Genomic DNA, 18,719 nt, shown 5'->3' on the forward strand with positions numbered 1-18,719 from the left:
CATTCTTTCGGTTGTCTTTTGGTTTTGTTGACTGTTTCTTTTGCTGTGCAAAAGCTTTTTATCTTGATGAAGTCCCAATAGTTCATTTTTGCCCTTGCTTCCCTTGCCTCTGGCGATGTTTCTAGGAAGAAGTTGCTGCGGCTGAGGTCGAAGAGGTTGCTGCCTGTGTTCTCCTTTAGGATTTTGATGGACTCTTGTCTCACATTGAGGTCTTTCAACCATTTTGAGTCTATTTTTGTATGTGGTGTAAGGAAATGGTCCAGTTTCATTCTTCTGCATGTGGCTGTCCAATTTTCCCAACACCATTTGTTGAAGAGACTGTCTTTTTTCCATTGGACATTCTTTCCTGCTTTGTGGAAGATTAGTTGACCACAGAGTTGAGGGTCCATTTCTGGGCTCTGTATTCTGTTCCACTGATCTATGTGTCTGTTTTTGTGCCAGTACCATACTGCCTTGATGATGACAGCTTTGTAATAGAGCTGGAAGTCCAGAATTGTGATGCCGCCAGCTTTGCTTTTCTTTTTCAACATTCCTCTGGCTATTCGGGGTCTTTTCTGGTTCCATACAAATTTTAGGATTATTTGTTCCATTTCTTTGAAAAAAGTGGATGGTATTTTGATAGGGATTGCACTGAATGTGTAGATTGCTCTAGGTAGCATTGACATCTTCACCATATTTGTTCTTCCAATCCATGAGCATGGAACGTTTTTCCATTTCTTGGTGTCTTCCTCAATTTCTTTCATGAGCATTTTATAGTTTTCTGAGTACAGATCCTTTGCCTCTTTGGTTAGATTTATTCCTAGGTATCTGATGGTTTTGGGTGCAATTGTAAATGGGATTGACTCCTTAATTTCTCTTTCTTCTGTCTTGTTGTTGGTGTATAGGAATGCCACTGATTTCTGTGCATTGATTTTATATCCTGCCACTTTACTGAATTCCTTATGAGTTCTCGCAGTTTTGGGGTGGAGTCTTTTGGGTTTTCCACATAAAATTTCATATCATCTGCAAAGAGTGAGAGTTTGACTTCTTCTTTGCCAATTTGGATGCCTTTGATTTCTTTTTGTTGTCTGATTGCTGTGGGTAGGACTACTAATACTATGTTGAATAGCAGTGGTGATAGTGGACATCCCTGCTGCGTTCCTGAGCTTAGAGGGAAAGCTCTCAGTTTTTCCCCACTGAGAATGATATTTGCTGTAGGTTTTTCATAGATGGCTTTTATGATATTGAGGTATGTACCCTCTATCCCTATACTCTGAAGAGTTTTGATCAAGAAAGGATGCTGTACCTTGTCAAATGCTTTTGCTGCATCTATTGAGAGGATCATATGGTTCTTGTTCTTTCTTTCATTAATGTATTGTATCACGTTGACTGATTTGCGGATGTTGAACCAACCTTGCACCCAGGGATAAATCCCACTTGGTCGTGGTGAATAATCCTTTTAATGTATTGTTGGATCCTATTGGATAGTATTTTGGTGAGAATTTTTGCATCCATGTTCATCAAGGATATTGGTCTGTAATTCTCCTTTTTGATGGGGTCTTTGTCTGGTTTTGGGATCAAGGTAATGGTGGCCTCATAAAATGAGTTTGGAAGTTTTCCTTCCATTTCTATTTTTTGGAATAGTTTCAGAAGAATAGGTATTAATTCTTCTTTAAATGTTTGGTAGAATTCCCCTGGGAAGCCATCTGGCCCTGGGCTTTTGTTTCTTGGGAGATTTTTGATGACTGCTTCAATTTCCTTAGTGGTTATAGGTCTGTTCAGGTTTTCTATTTCTTCCTGGTTCAGGTTTGGTAGTTTATACATCTCTAGGAATGCATCCATTTCTTCCAGATTATCTAATTTGCTGGCATATAGTTGCTCATAATATGTTCTTATAATTGTTTGTATTTCTTTGGTGTTGGTTGTGATCTTTCCTCTTTCATTCATGATTTTGTTTATTTGGGTCATTTCTCTTTTCTTTTTGATAAGTCTGGCCAGGGGTTTATCAATCTTGTTAATTCTTTCAAAGAACCACCTCCTAGTTTTGTTGATCTGTTCTACTGTTCTTTTGGTTTCTATTTCATTGATTTCTGCTCTCATCTTTCTTATTTCTCTTCTCCTGCTGGGTTTAGGCTTTATTTGCTGTTCTTTCTCCAGCTCCTTTAGGTGTAGGGTTAGGTTGTGTACTTGAGACCTTTCTTGTTTCTTGAGAAAGGCTTGTATTGCTATATACTTTCCTCTTAGGACTGCCTTTGCTGCATCCCAAAGATTTTGAACAGTTGTGTTTTCATTTTCATTGGTTTCCATGAATTTTTTTAATTCTTCTTTAATTTCCTGGTTGACCCATTCATTCTTTAGTAGGATGCTCTTTAGCCTCCATGTATTTGAGTTCTTTCTGACTTTCCTCTTGTGATTGAGTTCTAGTTTCAAAGCATTGTGGTCTGAAAATAGGCAGGGAATGATCCCAATCTTTCGGTACTGGTTGAGACCTGATTTATGACCTAGGATGTGATCTATTCTGGAGAATGTTCCATGGGCACTAGAGAAGAATGTGTATTCTGTTGCTTTGGGATGGAATGTTCTGAATATATCTGTGAAGTCCATTTGGTCCAGTGTGTCATTAAAGTCTTTATTTCCTTGTTGATCTTTTGCTTAGATGATCTGTCCATTTCAGTGAGGGGGGTGTTAAAGTCCCCCACTATTATCGTATTGTTGTTGATGTGTTTCTTTGCTTTTGTTATTAATTGCCTTATATAATTGGCTGCTCCCATGTTAGGGGCATAGATATTTACAGTTGTTAGATCTTCTTGTTGGATAGACCCTTTAAGTAGGATATAGTGTCCTTCCTCATCTCTTATTACAGTCTTTGGTTTAAAATCTAATTTGTCTGATATAAGGATTGCCACCCCAGCTTTCTTTTGGTGTCCATTAGCATGGTAAATGGTTTTCCACCCCCTCACTTTCAATCTGGGGGTGTCTTTGGGTCTAAAATGAGTCTCTTGCAGACAGCATATTGATGGGTCTTGTTTTTTAATCCAATCTGATAGCCTATGTCTTTTGATTGGGGCATTTAGCCCATTTACATTCAGGGTAACTATTGAAAGATATGATTTAGTGCCATTGTATTGCCTGTAAGGTGACTGTTACTGTATATTGTCTGTGTTCCTTTCTGGTCTATGTTGCTTTTAGGCTCTCTCTTTGCTTAGAGGACCCCTTTCAATATTTCTTGTAGGGCTGGTTTCGTGTTTGCAAATTCCTTTAGATTTTGTTTGTCCTGGAAGCTTTTTATCTCTCCTTCTATTTTCAATGACAGCCTAGCTGGATATAGTATTCTTGGCTGCATTATTTTTCTCATTTAGTGCTCTGAATATATCCTGCCAGTCCTTTCTGGCCTGCCAGGTCTCTGTGGATAGGTCTGTTGCCAATCTAATGTTTCTACCATTGTAGGTTACAGATCTCTTCTCCTGAGCTGCTTTCAGGATTTTCTCTTTGTCTCTGAGACTCGTAAGTTTTACTATTAGATGTCGGGGTGTTGACCTATTTTTATTGATTTTGAGAGGGGTTCTCTGTGCTTCCTGGATTTTGATGCCTGTTTCCTTCCCCAAATTAGGGAAGTTCTCTGCTATAATTTGCTCCAATATACCTTCTGCCCCTCTCTCTCTCTCTTCTTCTTCTGGGATCCCAATTATTCTAATGTTGTTTCGTCTTATGGTATCGCTTCTCTCTCGAATTCTGCCCTCGTGATCCAGTAGTTGTTTATCTCTCTTTTTCTCAGCTTCTTTATTTTCCATCAGTTGGTCTTCTATATCACTGATTCTCTCTTCTGCCTCATTTATCCTAGCAGTTAGCGCCCCCATTTTGGATTACACCTCATTAATAGCCTTTTTGATTTCTACTTGGTTAGATTTTAGTTCTTTTATTTCTCCAGAAAGGGTTTCTCTAATAACTTCCATGCTTTTTTCAAGCCCAGCTAGTATCTTTAAAGTGATGATTCTGAACTCTAGATCCGACATCGTACTAATGTCCGTATTGAGTAGGTCCCTGGCAGTCGGTACTACCTCTTGTTCTTTTTGTTGAGGTGATTTTTTCCGTCTTGTCATTTTGTCCAGAGGAGAATAGATTAATGAGAGAACAAAATGCTAACAGGGTAACAACATCCCCAGAAAATATACTCTAAACAAATCAGAAAAGACCTGAAGCAGGGGGAAAAGAAAGGGAAAGAGAGAAAAAAGAAAAAGATAAAGATAAAAACAAACAAAAACAGAACAAAACAAAAAAAAACAGAATATGATCAAATATGATCAGGCTGGTACATAGATCAGTGCCACACACTAGATTTTGGGTGTATTTTGTTCTGTTAGAAGAAAGTGCCTCTCAAAATTTTAAAGAAAGAAAAACCTATATATGTACAAAAATAAGGGTTGATATGATGAAGGGATGGAATATGACTGTAAAAATGAAAATTATAAAAAATTTTCTAAAAGGAATTGATAAGAAGTTGTTTGAAAAAAGAAAGAAGAGGATTTAAAAAAAAAAAAAAGGGAGAGAATGTGATCAGGCAGGAGAGTAGAAAAAAGCACACACTAGAGATTTAGGGTATATTTTGATCTATTAGAAGAAACTATCTCAAAATTTTAAAGAGAGAACAACTTATATATATATGCCAAAAATACGGGTAACTACTGTGAAGGGACAGAATATGACTCTAAAAATGAAAAATAAAAATGTTTTTTAAAAAAGGGACTGATAAGATGTTGGTTGAAAAAGGGAAAAAGAAAAATTAAAAAAAAAAAAAAAGACCATTAAAAAAAAAATTAACTTTGAGAGACTAAAGAATCATGGTAAAAAAGCCATGGATTCTATTTGCATTATTCCCCTAGCACTGGAGTTCTGCCGTTCTCATTGATCGGTAAACCTGGTCTTGGCTGGCTGTTCTTGCTGATCTTCTGGGGGAGGGGCCTGTTGCCATGGTTCCCAAATGTCTTTGCCAGAGGCAGAATTGCCCCGCCCTTGCCGGGTCCGGGCTAAGTCATCTGCTCGGGTTTGCTCTGGGGAGCTTTTGTTCCCTGCAAGCTTTCCGTAAAGCTTTGGAGGCGGAGAGTGAAAATGGCAGCCTCCCTATCTCCGCCCCAGAGGAGCCGAAAACTTGGGGCCCCGCTCCTCAGTGAGCCCCCAGAGAAAAGCAGTAAGTCACTCCCGTCTTCCCGGTCTCTGGCCGCACTCTGTGCTCACCCGGCCTGTGACCGAGCATCTCTATCTCTGGCACCCGACCCCGTGTGCAGTCTCCAAACCCAGCAGATCCCTGCGATGCGCTCCCACGCCGCTCCTCCCGGGGCAGGAAGGGGAGTCTCCCCGGATCTGCCTCTTGTTGGGTCCCTGCTGGAGGAGCAGTGGCCCGACTGTGCCACCGATCAGTTTATGGCAACCCCGAGCTCAGAGCCCGCTCCTCGGCTCCGTCTCTGCAGCCGGCTTCCCTGCTCCGATCCCTGGGAGCTCTGCCGCACTCAGGCACCCCCGGTCTTCCTGTGACCCGAGGGTCCTGAGACCACACTGTCCCGCGAGGGTTCCACCCCCCGCTTAACCACTGGAGCGACGTCCCTCAGCGGAGCCGACTTCTAAAAGTTCCGACTTTGTGCTCTGCGGCTCTATCACTTGCCAGAAGGGCCAGTGACGGAGGCCCCCTCCCCCGCCCTCTATCCTCCCGAATATCGCCTCAGATTCACTTCTCTGCATGTCCTACCTTCCAGAAAGTGGTTGCTTTTCTGTTCAGAGTGTTGTTGCTATTCTTTTCTTCGATCTCCTGTTGAATTTGTAGGTGTTCAGAATGGTTTGATCCCTATCCAGCTGAATTCCTGAGACCAAACGAAATCCAGGTCTCCTACTCCTCTGCCATCTTGCTCCGCCCCGATGTTGAGCATCTTTTCATGTGTCTATTGGCCATCTGGATGTCTGACTTCTTTGGATATGTCTGTTCCTGTCTTCTGCCCATGTTTTAATTGGGTTATTTGGTTTTTGGGTGTTGAGTTTTTTAAGTTCTTTATATATTTTGGATACTAACCCTTTATTGGGTATGTCATTTGTTGTCATTCAGTAGGCTGTCTTTTAGTTTTGTTGTTTCCTTTTCCATACAGAAGTTTTTTATTTTGATGTAGTCCCAATAGTTCACTTTTGTTTCTGTTTCCCTTGCCTTTGAAAACATGTCTAGCAAGAAGTTGCTGCCTGTGTTCTCTTCTAGGATTTTGATGGATTCCTGTCTCACATTTAGGTCCTTCATCCATTTTTAGTTTATTTTTGTGTATGGTGTAAAAAAAGTGGTCCAGTTTCATTCTTCTGCATGTGGCTGTCCAATTTTCCCAAAACTGTTTATTGAAGAGACTGTCTATTCTTTCTTGTTTTGTTGAAGATTAGATGACCATAGAGTTGAGGGTCCATTTCTAGGTTCTCTATTCTGTTCCATTGATCTGTGTGTCTGTTTTTGTGCCAGTACCATACTGTCTTGATGTTACAGCTTGAGGTCTGGAATTGTGATGCTTCCAGCTTTGTTTTTCTTTTTCAACATTGAGTCTTTAGGATTTTCTTTTTATTTTATTTTATTATATTATGTTAATCACCATACATTACATCATTAGTTTTTTATGTAGTGTTCCATGATTCATTGTTTGCGTATAACACCCAGTGCTCCATTCAATACGTGCCCTCTTTAATACCCATCACCAGGCTAACCCATCCCTCCACCCCCTCCCCTCTAGAACCCTCAGTTTGTTTCTCAGAGTCCATAGTCTCATGGTTCGTCTCCCCCTCCGATTTCCCCCCTTCATTTTTCCCTTCCTACTATCTTCTTCTTTTTTTTTTTTTTTAACATATAATGTATTATTTGTTTCAGAGAGTCTTTAGGATTTTCTAATAGAGTATCATGTCATCTGCAAATAGTGGAAGTTTTACTTCTTCCTTACCAATTTGGATGCTTTTATTCCTTTTTCTTGTCTGATTGCTGTGGCTAGGACTTCCAGTACTATGTTGAATAAAAGTGGTGAGAGTGGACATCCTTGTCCTGTTCCTGATCTTAAGGGGAAAGACTCCAATTTTTCACCATTGAATATGATGTTAGCTGTGGGTTTTTCATAGATGGCCTTTATTATGTTGAGAGTTTTTATCATGAATGGATGTTGTACTTTGTCAAATGATTTTTCTGCACCTATTGAAATGATCATATGGTTTTATTCTTTCCCTTATTGATGTAGGATATCATGTTGACTGATCTACAACTACTGCCACCCTTGCATCCCAGGAATAAATCCCACTTGATTGTGGTGAATGATTTTTTTAATGTATGGCTGGATTTGGTTTGCTAATATTTTGTTGAGAATTTTTGCGTCATGTTCATCAGAGATACTGGCCTGTAGTTCTAAACTAGAGAATTCTTGAAGAAAAGATAATCAAATTTAAGTCTTCTCTAAATAGCTAATTTACTAAAATTTTGAGCTTTTAATCTTATATTATTAAACAAATTTACATTTTGCTTTTATGAAACTAGTTTACTTTTGGTACTTGAAACAACTAGGCTATATCTACCCAATATTATTTTGGGGTCTTTGGTTGGGGCTTGTTGAACTCCTTAGAATGTTTATAGTTTTCAACAAATTTGGCAAATTTTTGTCCAGTATTTCCTCAAATATTGTTTTTCTGTTTCTCACACAAACACCCCACCCAATCTGTGATAGACATGCAGTATGGGTGGGAAAAAACTTTTCCTGTTACAACAAAAATTTAAAAAGATCCTGTAGTTGTTTGTTTCACAGTGTAACTTCTAATTTAAATAATGTACCTTCTGACTGACAATAGTTCAGATAGGGTAAGGAACTATTTTACTATTTACTATTTTACTCCTGGTAGAGAAGGCTATCTCACCTCTTTGAACTTCACCTAGGCTCTAGAATGGTGGCCATATCTAGCAACTTAATTACAAGACCAGAACTTTTTCTTGACTCTTCCAGAACTCAGTCTAAATTCATTATAAAATTTACTTCTGGATATTTTACTAGTTGTCTCTATTGCTAGTCTACAAAATCCATCTTTAATTTTTAGTAACAATTCGAGTGCTCTTAAAATATTTCTATTATGTTCAGGGTAAATTCTTAATTCCCAAATGATTTTATAAAGAGCCAAAGAAATAGCAGGATGGCAAACTGTTGGATTATATTACCTTTTTCTTCTTCATTGTATTTCTAGGCAGTAATCATTTAAAATGTTCCCCCAGGGCGCCTGGGTGGCTCAGTTGGTTAGGCGACTGCCTTCGGCTCAGGTCATGATCCTGGAGTGCCGGGATCGAGTCCCGCATCGGGCTCCCTGCTCTGCAGGGAGTCTGCTCCTCCCTCTGACCCTCCCCCCTCTCATGTGCTCTCTCTCTCATTCTCTCTCTCTCAAATAAATAAATAAAATCTTTAAAAAAAAAAAAAAAAAAAATGTTCCCCCAAACTCCCTCTCAGAAACTGATTTGTTCCCAAAGACTCTTTATTTGAATGTCATAAAGATCTACTCTTGTGAGTGATGGGAGTGCCTCATAGTCTGGCTCTGAAGTTGTTTGCCAACTCTCATTCCTTAATGTAAGTGTAAATGGAGGTAAGAATAAAATACTAGGTTAATGGATCTAATGTGGGGAATCATCAGCACAAAATGCAACTATATTCTGTTCTCTACTTGATATAATGGAAAGAGAGAATCAGAAAAACCCTTCGGATAAAATTTTACAAAGAATTAACAAAATGATCCTGTGATAGATACTCATTTGCCTGAAAGTCCTTAGGGTCTATATGTAAATGTTTGGTAATTTAAATTACTTGTATAAAACTAAGGATGCAAAAAAAATTTAATACTTTTATTGATTACATTGCTAAATACTAACATGGCTTTTGGAAATATAAATCCATACACTTCCTTACCTGGGATTGGAACAAGGTACTCTTTGAGTGTTCACATTATCGCATAAGGGTTCTCCTCCATGATAGATACCTGTTCGAACATAGATCTTAAAAAAGAAAAAGAAAGTTTGTGTATATAAAGACACAACAAATACACACACACACACTACAGAACCAATATTAAACAATATTAAAATAATGTAACTGATATGAATGACAGAATCCATTAAAAGTTTCTGTTCAGATGTTTTTCTGTTCTTCCTTCACATATATAATAAGTTAATACTGATGCAGATTCTTCACCAAACAAAATGTGTTGCTGCCTTTAGGGGGACATCACACTATAAAAAAAATCAATATAGACTCACAATCCCTTTAGGCCAGGTATGTAATTCAGAGTTTTTCATATTTTAGAAAGATAAATTGGTACATATACTAAATATTACTTCATATTCTTAGCTGCTGGAACAGCACCCCATAAAGACATTAATATTTCTGCAACAAAACACATGCATATTTACACTAAATGGGATATATAGAGACTATAAAAATTCCCGCTTCAGGTTAGGTCAGGTTTTGCTGCCACATGAATTCTGTAAAACTCATGGTTTTAAGAACTTAGATATATGGAAATTAGAATTATGAGAATATTAGAATTATGGATATTAGCATTACAGACAAAGAACTGTAAGCCGTGCAACATCTGAGGGAGAGGAGTGGTTTTCTAGCTATCTGAAAACAGTGCAGGTCAACAGATTATTATACATAGTTCAATAAAAAAGTCAATGTAAAATAATTTATATAAATAAGCGTCAACACTTGACTTTACCTTGTCAATGTCTCGAATATTTACATTCACATAGGTCGCACAAAGGATTTTTATTCTGAGTGCACTATTTATAACCCAAAGGGATTTTGTAGATGTTTCTCCATTCATATATGGTGTAGCTGTGGAGATGCGTCTGGAATATGAAGGCATTGTGAAACAGTCCATCGGCAGTTGGGAGTAAAGGCTTTCTTTAGCCATCAGCATCAAATTGGGCATCCTCCCAAGCATTATACAGCTTCTTATGTACTGTAAAAGATTAAGAGGGGAGGGAAAAAGCCATTTCTTATAAGGTGTTTCATTTTAAAAGCAACAAACATGTAAGCAAAAAAAAAAAAAAAGGAACAAAGGAATTAAAAACAATGACTAGAGGATACTCATTATGAAAACACTGTTTATATCTGAACAATGTTAATCAGCTTATCCATATATCTACGGTCAGGCCCCAAATATTAAATATATAAAATCTAAAGGGAAAAAAAGCATCTGCTCTCTCAAATTCAATTCATCATGAATCTCTCAAATTAAATACAGTATATATTTTTTTAAACTTTAAAAAATTTATTTATTTGAGAGAGAGCGGGAGAGAGAGAGCACAAGCAGAAGGAGAGGGAGAAGCAGGCTCCCCACTGAGCAAGGAGCCCTACGCAGGGCTTGATCCCAGGACCCTGAGATGATGATCTGAGCCGAAGGCAGATGCTTAACCACCCAGGTGCCCCAAACAGAGTATTAAAAATAAACTTATGAAGCTATTCACTAATATTAATCACTGAATTTTCAAAAAGTATGTCCTAAAAATACAGATACTTGTCCCCAACTTTTACATTTCCTATTAATATTTTTGAAGCTTGTTACTCACCTTATACTGACTTAGAGGATATTTTTCAAGGAAGTATTCATCACATCCACACACTTTTAAAATATACTTGCCCTGATATTCTAAAACACAGAGTTTTAGTTGTTCAGATGATAGCAACATGCTTCTAGTTTTTTTCCTGATTGCTTCAGCAATTACTTGTTCTGGCACACAGTCATGGTTGATTTTCAGAGTATACTTCTGCTTGTCATTATTTGGAGAAACTATTACCCAAATCACCACTATTATTTGCCCTATAATAGGAAAACATTATTAGATGCAATCACCATATATATTTCATTTTTCAAGAGACAAATTTCAAAAAGTATGTACTACCATTATTCTAACCATAATCAGAAATGACTTATAATCAAACTAATTAAATATAGGTAAATATCAGGTAGAAACCACAAATCTTCAAATATGATAGGGCTGCCAGGCCATGCCCAAATCTCGTGTTTTATGGCAAGCACGCAAAACTGTGACGAGAGTCACAATACCTGAGGCCAAGCTAATTTCCATTCTAAACTGCATCACATACTTCATGAGTACAACTCCTGTGAAGAGCGACTCATGATGGTATCAAAGGTTCAACAGTACCTAAAGTAGAAGAGTTTTTGGTAACTATGGGAAAGAATCATGGAGACTTAATGAAAATGCTGAATCAGAAGGAGAGAAAAGATGGTGGAAGAAGGGAAAGAATATGAACTTTTAAATGTTTTCCTTTTAAGATCAATTAAGCTGGGAGGAGGGGTGAAGATGATGAAAATGGAAAGATTAAAACTATGGTAGGGTGGTCCAGGTGTTCACAGTACAATTCTTTCAACTTTTCTGTAGGGAAATTTTCATAAAGAATGTTGGCCGAAAATGAAAAGAGACTTTCATTTTAAAAGGTATGCTAGAGTAGAAAAGAATTTCAAATGAAGATTTTATGTTATACTGCATTAAACTAGTGTGAATAATATGAGTGAAATAGTAACAAGATGTCTTAACTTATTCTACCAACAGAATTTTAAATTTAAGAGTGTGTGAAAGCTAACTTACTCTAAAACTTCAAATTGAAACCTTCACTTTGTTATGTTGAAAAATACAGATACTCATCTGATACAATGATATTTTCATTTCCTAAACAACAGAGTGTATAAATTTCCATGTTCACTTAATTCTAGAAATTGATAGTGTCAAAAGTCATTCTATATATTATCACTCATGATAAGATTTAATTATTCCATTTATTAAGAAATTTATTTTTCTTCGTATAACAAAAATGTGCAAAGTTTTCCCAAAATTTCATAAAGTATTTCTATTTATACTTTTTTTATTTGTAAAAAGATAATCAGCTATAACTGTATAATAATGAATTTCAAACTCAAAGTTCTTTAGTTTTATTTTAAGATACACAATTCACCGGGATCAGCACTGTATGTGCACAATTCATTCAATCAATAATTTATTACATGCATATATATTTGGCACTCAGCTACATCTTGTCAGTATAAGCAGTCCCTGTCTTCCAGAAGCTTATCATGTAGCTGGGATAAAAAGAGATCGAAATTTTTACTACAGTAACCAATTATGGTAGATTGACAATTTTCTTACCTTTATCTAATTTATTATATATGTGCTTTGGCAGTTCTGGTGAAGATTCTACATTTGGAGGATAGACATACATTGCTCTACTATGAGGTGAGTTAAGATCCCGAAGATCCACAGCTTCTTTACAAACATTCAGAATATTTCGTCGGAAGTCCTGTACTTCCGGATCTTTAACCATATCAAATTCACACACTGGCATGCCAATAGCAAAACCTTAAAAAAATTATATAAAGAATATAACATTCTATTAAACATATAGTATGAACATGTCTCTTACAAATGGGGAACTTGACACATTTGGAAGTTCACAATAAAGAAGTGTCTCTGTGTTTAAAGAAATTTTGATGAATACATAAAGTAAGAGTTGACAAAGACTCAAATATTTTTAACATATAATATATTCAGCAACTTGGAGGAAAGGCAGCAAACATCCATGTAATTTTTTTTTTAAAGAGTAACAAAACAAAACTGGGATATAACAAATCTAAGTCAACCCTACAAATGATATTTCTTAAAGAAAAATTTATAGGATACTACCAAAGTGTTAAAAATAGTTCCTTAGCCAGGTTAGTCAAAAAATACTTTCAATTTGTAATGGTTTTTATTTCAAAATCTATTTATTTAAGGTTACAAAGGTAGTTAACTGATTCAGACAGAAATATTTTAGTAATGAGAAAATAGTTAAGTTTCATGGTTATTTGCTTTTAGAACGACAATGCCATTTAGTCAAAAACTGAGTCATACCAATTTCTCGATTGAGGATCTTTTCTTCTCGGTTGCCTACTGGCTCAATTACTTTTAAAAAGGGTTGAAAAAGCCGAAGGTCACAAAGTCGTCTTGTTTCATCAAAAAATTCTTCCCTTTCTGCTTCTTGGGTAACACTTACGAAAATGTAAGAAGATTCATCTTGAAGAAGTTGATGGAGAGGGTACTTTCTTGCTTCTTTAAATAATTCATGCTTTATAGTTATTAATGTAGCCTCACGGAGGCATTCTAACGTCACTATCATTCCATTTGGTAGTAAACATTCAACTAGGATTCTTGGGGGCATCAAGTGGATGCCCCACAGTTCACCTGATGATGGTCTTGGAGGCATTGTTCTGATCCTTTGCAAGTTTTACATATAAAACTATTTTAAGGAATTAGATGTGTGGCTGTCCCAAAGCAGAAATCTAAACCAAAGGGGAAAAAAACATATGTTAAAAGAAAAACTACAGAAGAATATATTTATGGCATTACTAAATGTAAAAACTCATTTTCTGTAGTTTGAATTGATTAGGGTATTAATAATTTATCTTAAATATTTTGATGGAGACTCTTGCTCCAAATTAGGCTGAAAGAATTGATTCCAAAGCAGGAATTAGAAAAAACACTTGGACTGGAAAGGATCTTTTAGATCATGGGTCCATCGCTCTCATTTTAAAGGTGAGTAAAGGTGAGAGAAGTCAAATCTTCCTTTTCACTCCCTACCACTACCCTGTGGTAATGAGAAATTACATGGCTTGGTTTTTTTCTTAAATTAATCTTTGTGATTTCCTTCTTTGTATTGATTATTGTCTACGTGACATCTTAGACCATTCTGCTTCTAAAGTATAATTTACGTATATATTCACTATAATATAAAGTGTCATCAATACATCCTTGAAATATGATGATGAATTTGAATGATCCATCTACTTTATCAAATAACCCAACCCTAATAATTCTGATTGAAATGATCTACACACAAATGAGACCCACTGACTCTCTTTGTTAGTAAAATATTCCAACAGTGTTAAGTACTTGTAATATTTTTTAAAATACAAAGTATTATTATGATTTGAAGCCCTCATTTTTAAAGATGTCAAAAATCTCCAGGATTCTTTAGAAGATACTGCAAAATCCACAAAGATTTGGGCATGGCCTGGCAGGTTTATTTTTTGCTATTTATATTTATATTTTCTTTTATTCAGCAAGCTACACTGTAAAGGCATAAAAAAAGGTAAGGTGAGAGACATTATAAAAAAGAAATGAAAGTTAAGCTAGAGAAATGAATCAAAAGGGCCCAGATAACTTACTATATTTGATTATTCTATCGGGCACTGTGGACAATAGTCATAAATGACACTTTGTTTATTCACTAAAAATGTACTGGAGCTAAAAAAAAAATGTACTGGGGCTTTTCCACAGGACCATGTTAGGTCCTGGGAATATGATAATGAAGAAGACAGGCATGGCCCTTGCCCTTACAAGGCAAAGTCAAGAGTGTGAAGATTATGGGTTTGTTGGGTATAGGATAATTAAATTCACAGGTAATTAAATCCAGAAACCTATCTTCTCTGACTCCTGTATGTCATACCCATCAACACTAATCCATCAACAAACTTTGTTAATTCTATCTCCCGAATCTGTATACTCCACTACCACTCTTAGTACCTTGGGTCAGGCCACTACTCTTTCTTGTCTGGACCACTGCTAAAGCCTAAATGGTCTCCCTGGATCTAGGTTTGCCCCCTACGATCCATCTTTCACTTTACAGCCAGTGTGAGCTAGACAGGGCAATAGGGTCTACTTTGAGCAGACATTTTTGCTATCTTACTTGCAAACAAGTACTTATAGTATGCTTCAGAGTTCTAATACATGAAGGAGGGGAGAAATAGAAATAGCAAAAATTTCAAGCCCTCCCCCATCTCTAGAAATATAGAAGTCAGTTGGAAGACAATAGAGAATGTAAAACAATTTTTAATAGTTGAAAATCTTTCTTCAAATTTATAAGAGACCCACTGAAGTTATAGGATTTAAAATATAATTATTCTATTTCCTACACTTCTAAATGAAAATTCATTGGTTAGTAAAAAGACCAGATGGATCAATCCGTGTGCATAATTATAGAAGTGACTTAAGCTAAGCTTTTTAAAACATACAAAAATTTGAAGAATGCAAGGGAAATGCCAAATGACTACTTTTAAATGATGATCTGACTGCATAAAAAAGTTCAAATAAAAACCAAACCAAACCACAAGCCACACCAAAACAGCAGCTGTGTTTATAGTTTTCTTTGTTGAATGGCGCTAAGAGGTCCACGTTATGGAGTCATAGGGGCAACTATATAATAAATAACATCTCAGAGTCTCATATGTCCCCTAAGAATTAGCAAAAGAGAAGTCTAGTATAGTAGAGAGATCACTGGTTCTAATCTTTATCCTACTATAGTATATTTATGCTCAGTTAACAATTATTAAATACTCAAGACACACGTTCTCATTAAGAGAATAAATGTGATCATAGCCATAAAACACTTGGGAGATCCTGGAAGGCAGGCACTGGTTGACACTGTGGTAGTACTAAATAGAAGAGAGAGGATGCTAACTTTCTTATATTTCTTCTTATGTCAGGCCCTACTCTGTACAAACCATTACCTCAGAGCTCACATGAACAGAAGCGTAGAAGAGGGGAATGGAACTAACATTGCTAGTCAGTATATATCATGCACTCAGGTGGCAATAACCCTTTCAGGACCATTTTACATATGAGGAAACTGAAGGTCAGAAAAGTGAAGTTATTTGCCACCAGTAAATGTTAGATAACGGATTTTGAATCCAGGGCTAGATAATTTCAAAGTGCACACTGTAACCATGCTGCTCTTTGGGCTTCAGTTATGGCCAGGTAATACTCATTGGTGGTGAATAAGAAAATGGGCTCTAAAGTTACACTGGATTCAAATTCTCACTGCCTTAGTAAATAGCTGCCTTGAGCAGTTTAATTCATCTCATTGAACTTCATTCTCCCCATCCCATTTTGTTAAGTTGGGATAATGGCAGAAAATTCATCAGATTGCTGTATTAGATGAGGTAATATATGAAAAACATGTAAGCAAAGAGACTGGCATACAGTAAGCATTCAGTAAATGTTAAATATTAATAAACCTGTAAAGTACACCCACACTACCTTTTCAAGCTATTATGAATTATCCAGGGCTGGCACCAGATAGGGATGGGAAAAAGAGGTTTGAGTTCTTTTACAGAGGGAGGCAAGTAAATAAGGAGTCTTATAAAGGAGTGCTAGTTTTAAAAGCTGAACTTTGAAGGTAGCACTGGTAATGCAAGGCTCACAGCTGCCTCTAGTTCCCTGGACTCCTAATATTCCTATTTAAATGGTACAGCTATCTACAGCTTAAATAAGGAATCCCTTGCTAACCCCCTCCACCTTTTTTTGGAGAAATATCTACTTGTGCTGGGCTCTGAGCTAAATATGCTATGAAAACTAAGGTAAATAAAATGCTTTCTCTTCGGTTGTTGAGGGACTCATAGTTCATTGAGGAATGAAAGCCAAGAACAACTTTGACAATGGAAAATTGTAGGACAGAGTATGAACTTTAGTAAAGTCACAGGAAATCTCCAACTGCTTGAGGAGGTTAGGGAAGGCATCAGAGAAGTAAAATTTAAGTAGAATATTATAGATTAGTAGGGATCTTGCAGGGAAGGTAAGGGGTAGCTTGGACATGGGGGAGCTAGATGAGGAAAGTGTTTTAGATTGCCACAAGAGTATGTGTGCAAAGTCACAGACCATGAGAGAACACAGCCTGTTACCAGCAATACAAGTTGTTTTTTATTACTTGAGTCTGAAGTGCATGGGAATAGGTAGGGTGTGTGGCAAGGAGGGAGAGGGGAGAAGTAGGCAGGGGCCAGAAAGGTGGACAGACTCTTTATTAAGGAGTTTGAATTTTATGTAGTATGCTGTAAGTAAAGGGGGTCTTCTAAAGTATTTTGAGCGAAAGAATGACATGACATTTTTTTCATGATTTTAAATTTCATATTAAAAACTATTTCTCTTCAAATACAGGATATAATCAAATAAGCATTAAACCAAGGTGTAAAAATGGTATCTTCTCAATTCCTCTAATTTGGGGGGAAAAAATCCCTAAAGTTAAGAAATCAGCATATATACATGTAACATTTTAAATAAAAGGGCCTTTACACTATAGAAGAAATTAAATGCTGATAAAGAAGGTGGAATTACCCAAATGTAAGCGCATAATCTATTTACAAAGGAACTTATTTGAAAAGCAATAGAGGGGGAGAAATCACCATAAAGTTAATATTTAAAATAAGAATCTCTGCAATTTGGCAGTCTGAAGTCACAAATATGTATTTACTAAAAATAAAATACTTTAAGAGTAAGGAACTATTGTTTTTTTCTTTTCTTTTTTTTTACAAACCCTTGTGTTGAGAGCTGACTTCCCATAGACTGCAGCAAGCTATATTCCCCTGCTATGTGGGAAACCCAGACCCAGAAACAGGGTCTGCCAATTGGTTAGCACCAGCTTCCGCATGAATGTGTACTCAGTGACCTGTGAGGGGCAGCCCCCTTTCTGGCTGTGCCCCATTTTCTGGGACAAGGGGCTCTGCATGGGACCCTGGTCTTGACACTGCTGGCCTTTTGAGTTCAGAATGCCAGGACTAAATATTCATATACTGAAAAATCACAATTATTCAGGACTCTTAGGAAATAAATCGGTTTTACTTATCCTAACTTTTTATATATCTAATGATAAGTTATTTCAATTGGGGTGTTCCTGCTTTCTTAAAAAGTATATATAACTCACAATTTCCCCTTTTCTTGATGAATTACAGTCCTCATTATAAAACCAATTACTTTGCTATTCTGAAACACAATACAGCAAAGCACTTCAGTATTATTGAAGAGTCTGAGTGTATTTTTGGCCCTATCCCCAGTGACCCCAGGTTGGAGATGATGCTTTTTAAAATGGCCCCCCCATCTCCTTGTTTTCCAGTAGTCAATGGTCACTTTTCAGCTGTGGCCCCCTGCCTGCGATAGTAGCCTCCTCTTCTTCAGTTACTCATTTCTATAAGCATCAACACTGACTACCATTTTATAATAATCTCTAGACTAGAGACCAACAGACCAAATGGTGACTGTATATGTACAGGAGCACAACATATGTAACAGATACCTTCCTGGTCAGAGGTTTTGTTTACTTCCTTGTTCTGGTGTTAACATTACTGTTAAAAACTGTGTTTGGGCAGGAGACACTGAAAGTCTTTAGTGCTTAGAAGGCCTGAACCCCCATTCGTTTCTTGGTTAGGGCTGGATCTGCATTAGCAGTCCAAGTGAGGGCAATGGTATTGCTCAGCTGGAGTAAAGACAACTTTAAGCACAAAATAAGCAGCAGAAATGAACAGTAGAAAACAGTCTCAGACTCGCCATTGTCATTTGACTTTTGTAAGTTGAGGGTTTCTTAATTCATTGGACAATTTAATTTAAACATCTAATGTGTGCTCTTTCAGCCCAAGAAGACAATGACATTTTGACAATTTGTTTTTTAACTCCTAAATTCAAAGCCTTTCCTTGCCCACATGCCAAATCCAGCTCACCACCTGCTTCTGTTAAATAAATTTAAATGGGAATCCCACCAATAAATTGTGTTCATATATTGTCAACGATGCTTTCCCACTACAACAACAGAGTTGAACAGATGCTATAGAGACGTGGGGCTTAAAACATTTAATATCTGGTCCTTTACAGAAAAAGTTTGCTGGCCTCT

The 18,719-nt window shown here is 36.8% G+C and overlaps 1 protein-coding gene across 3 annotated transcripts in view; it reads right to left on the reverse strand.

Moving 5' to 3' along the window:
* The window catches only part of PIK3CA (phosphatidylinositol-4,5-bisphosphate 3-kinase catalytic subunit alpha), an 87,796-nt gene that overhangs the window by 27,095 nt on the left and 41,982 nt on the right, over positions 1 to 18,719 (reverse strand). For all 3 annotated transcript variants that reach the window (XM_078068960.1, XM_078068962.1, XM_078068967.1), the window contains 5 exons: positions 12,920 to 13,347; positions 12,179 to 12,388; positions 10,583 to 10,833; positions 9,727 to 9,972; positions 8,919 to 9,004 (listed from right to left, as the gene is read on the reverse strand). In XM_078068960.1, the coding sequence (XP_077925086.1) occupies positions 8,919 to 9,004; positions 9,727 to 9,972; positions 10,583 to 10,833; positions 12,179 to 12,388; positions 12,920 to 13,271 (1,145 nt within the window). In that variant the 5' untranslated portion in view covers positions 13,272 to 13,347. The remainder of the gene's footprint in view (positions 1 to 8,918; positions 9,005 to 9,726; positions 9,973 to 10,582; positions 10,834 to 12,178; positions 12,389 to 12,919; positions 13,348 to 18,719) is intronic.

This window comes from Halichoerus grypus, chromosome 1, assembly GCF_964656455.1.
Source record: "Halichoerus grypus chromosome 1, mHalGry1.hap1.1, whole genome shotgun sequence".
Taxonomy (NCBI): domain Eukaryota; kingdom Metazoa; phylum Chordata; class Mammalia; order Carnivora; family Phocidae; genus Halichoerus; species Halichoerus grypus.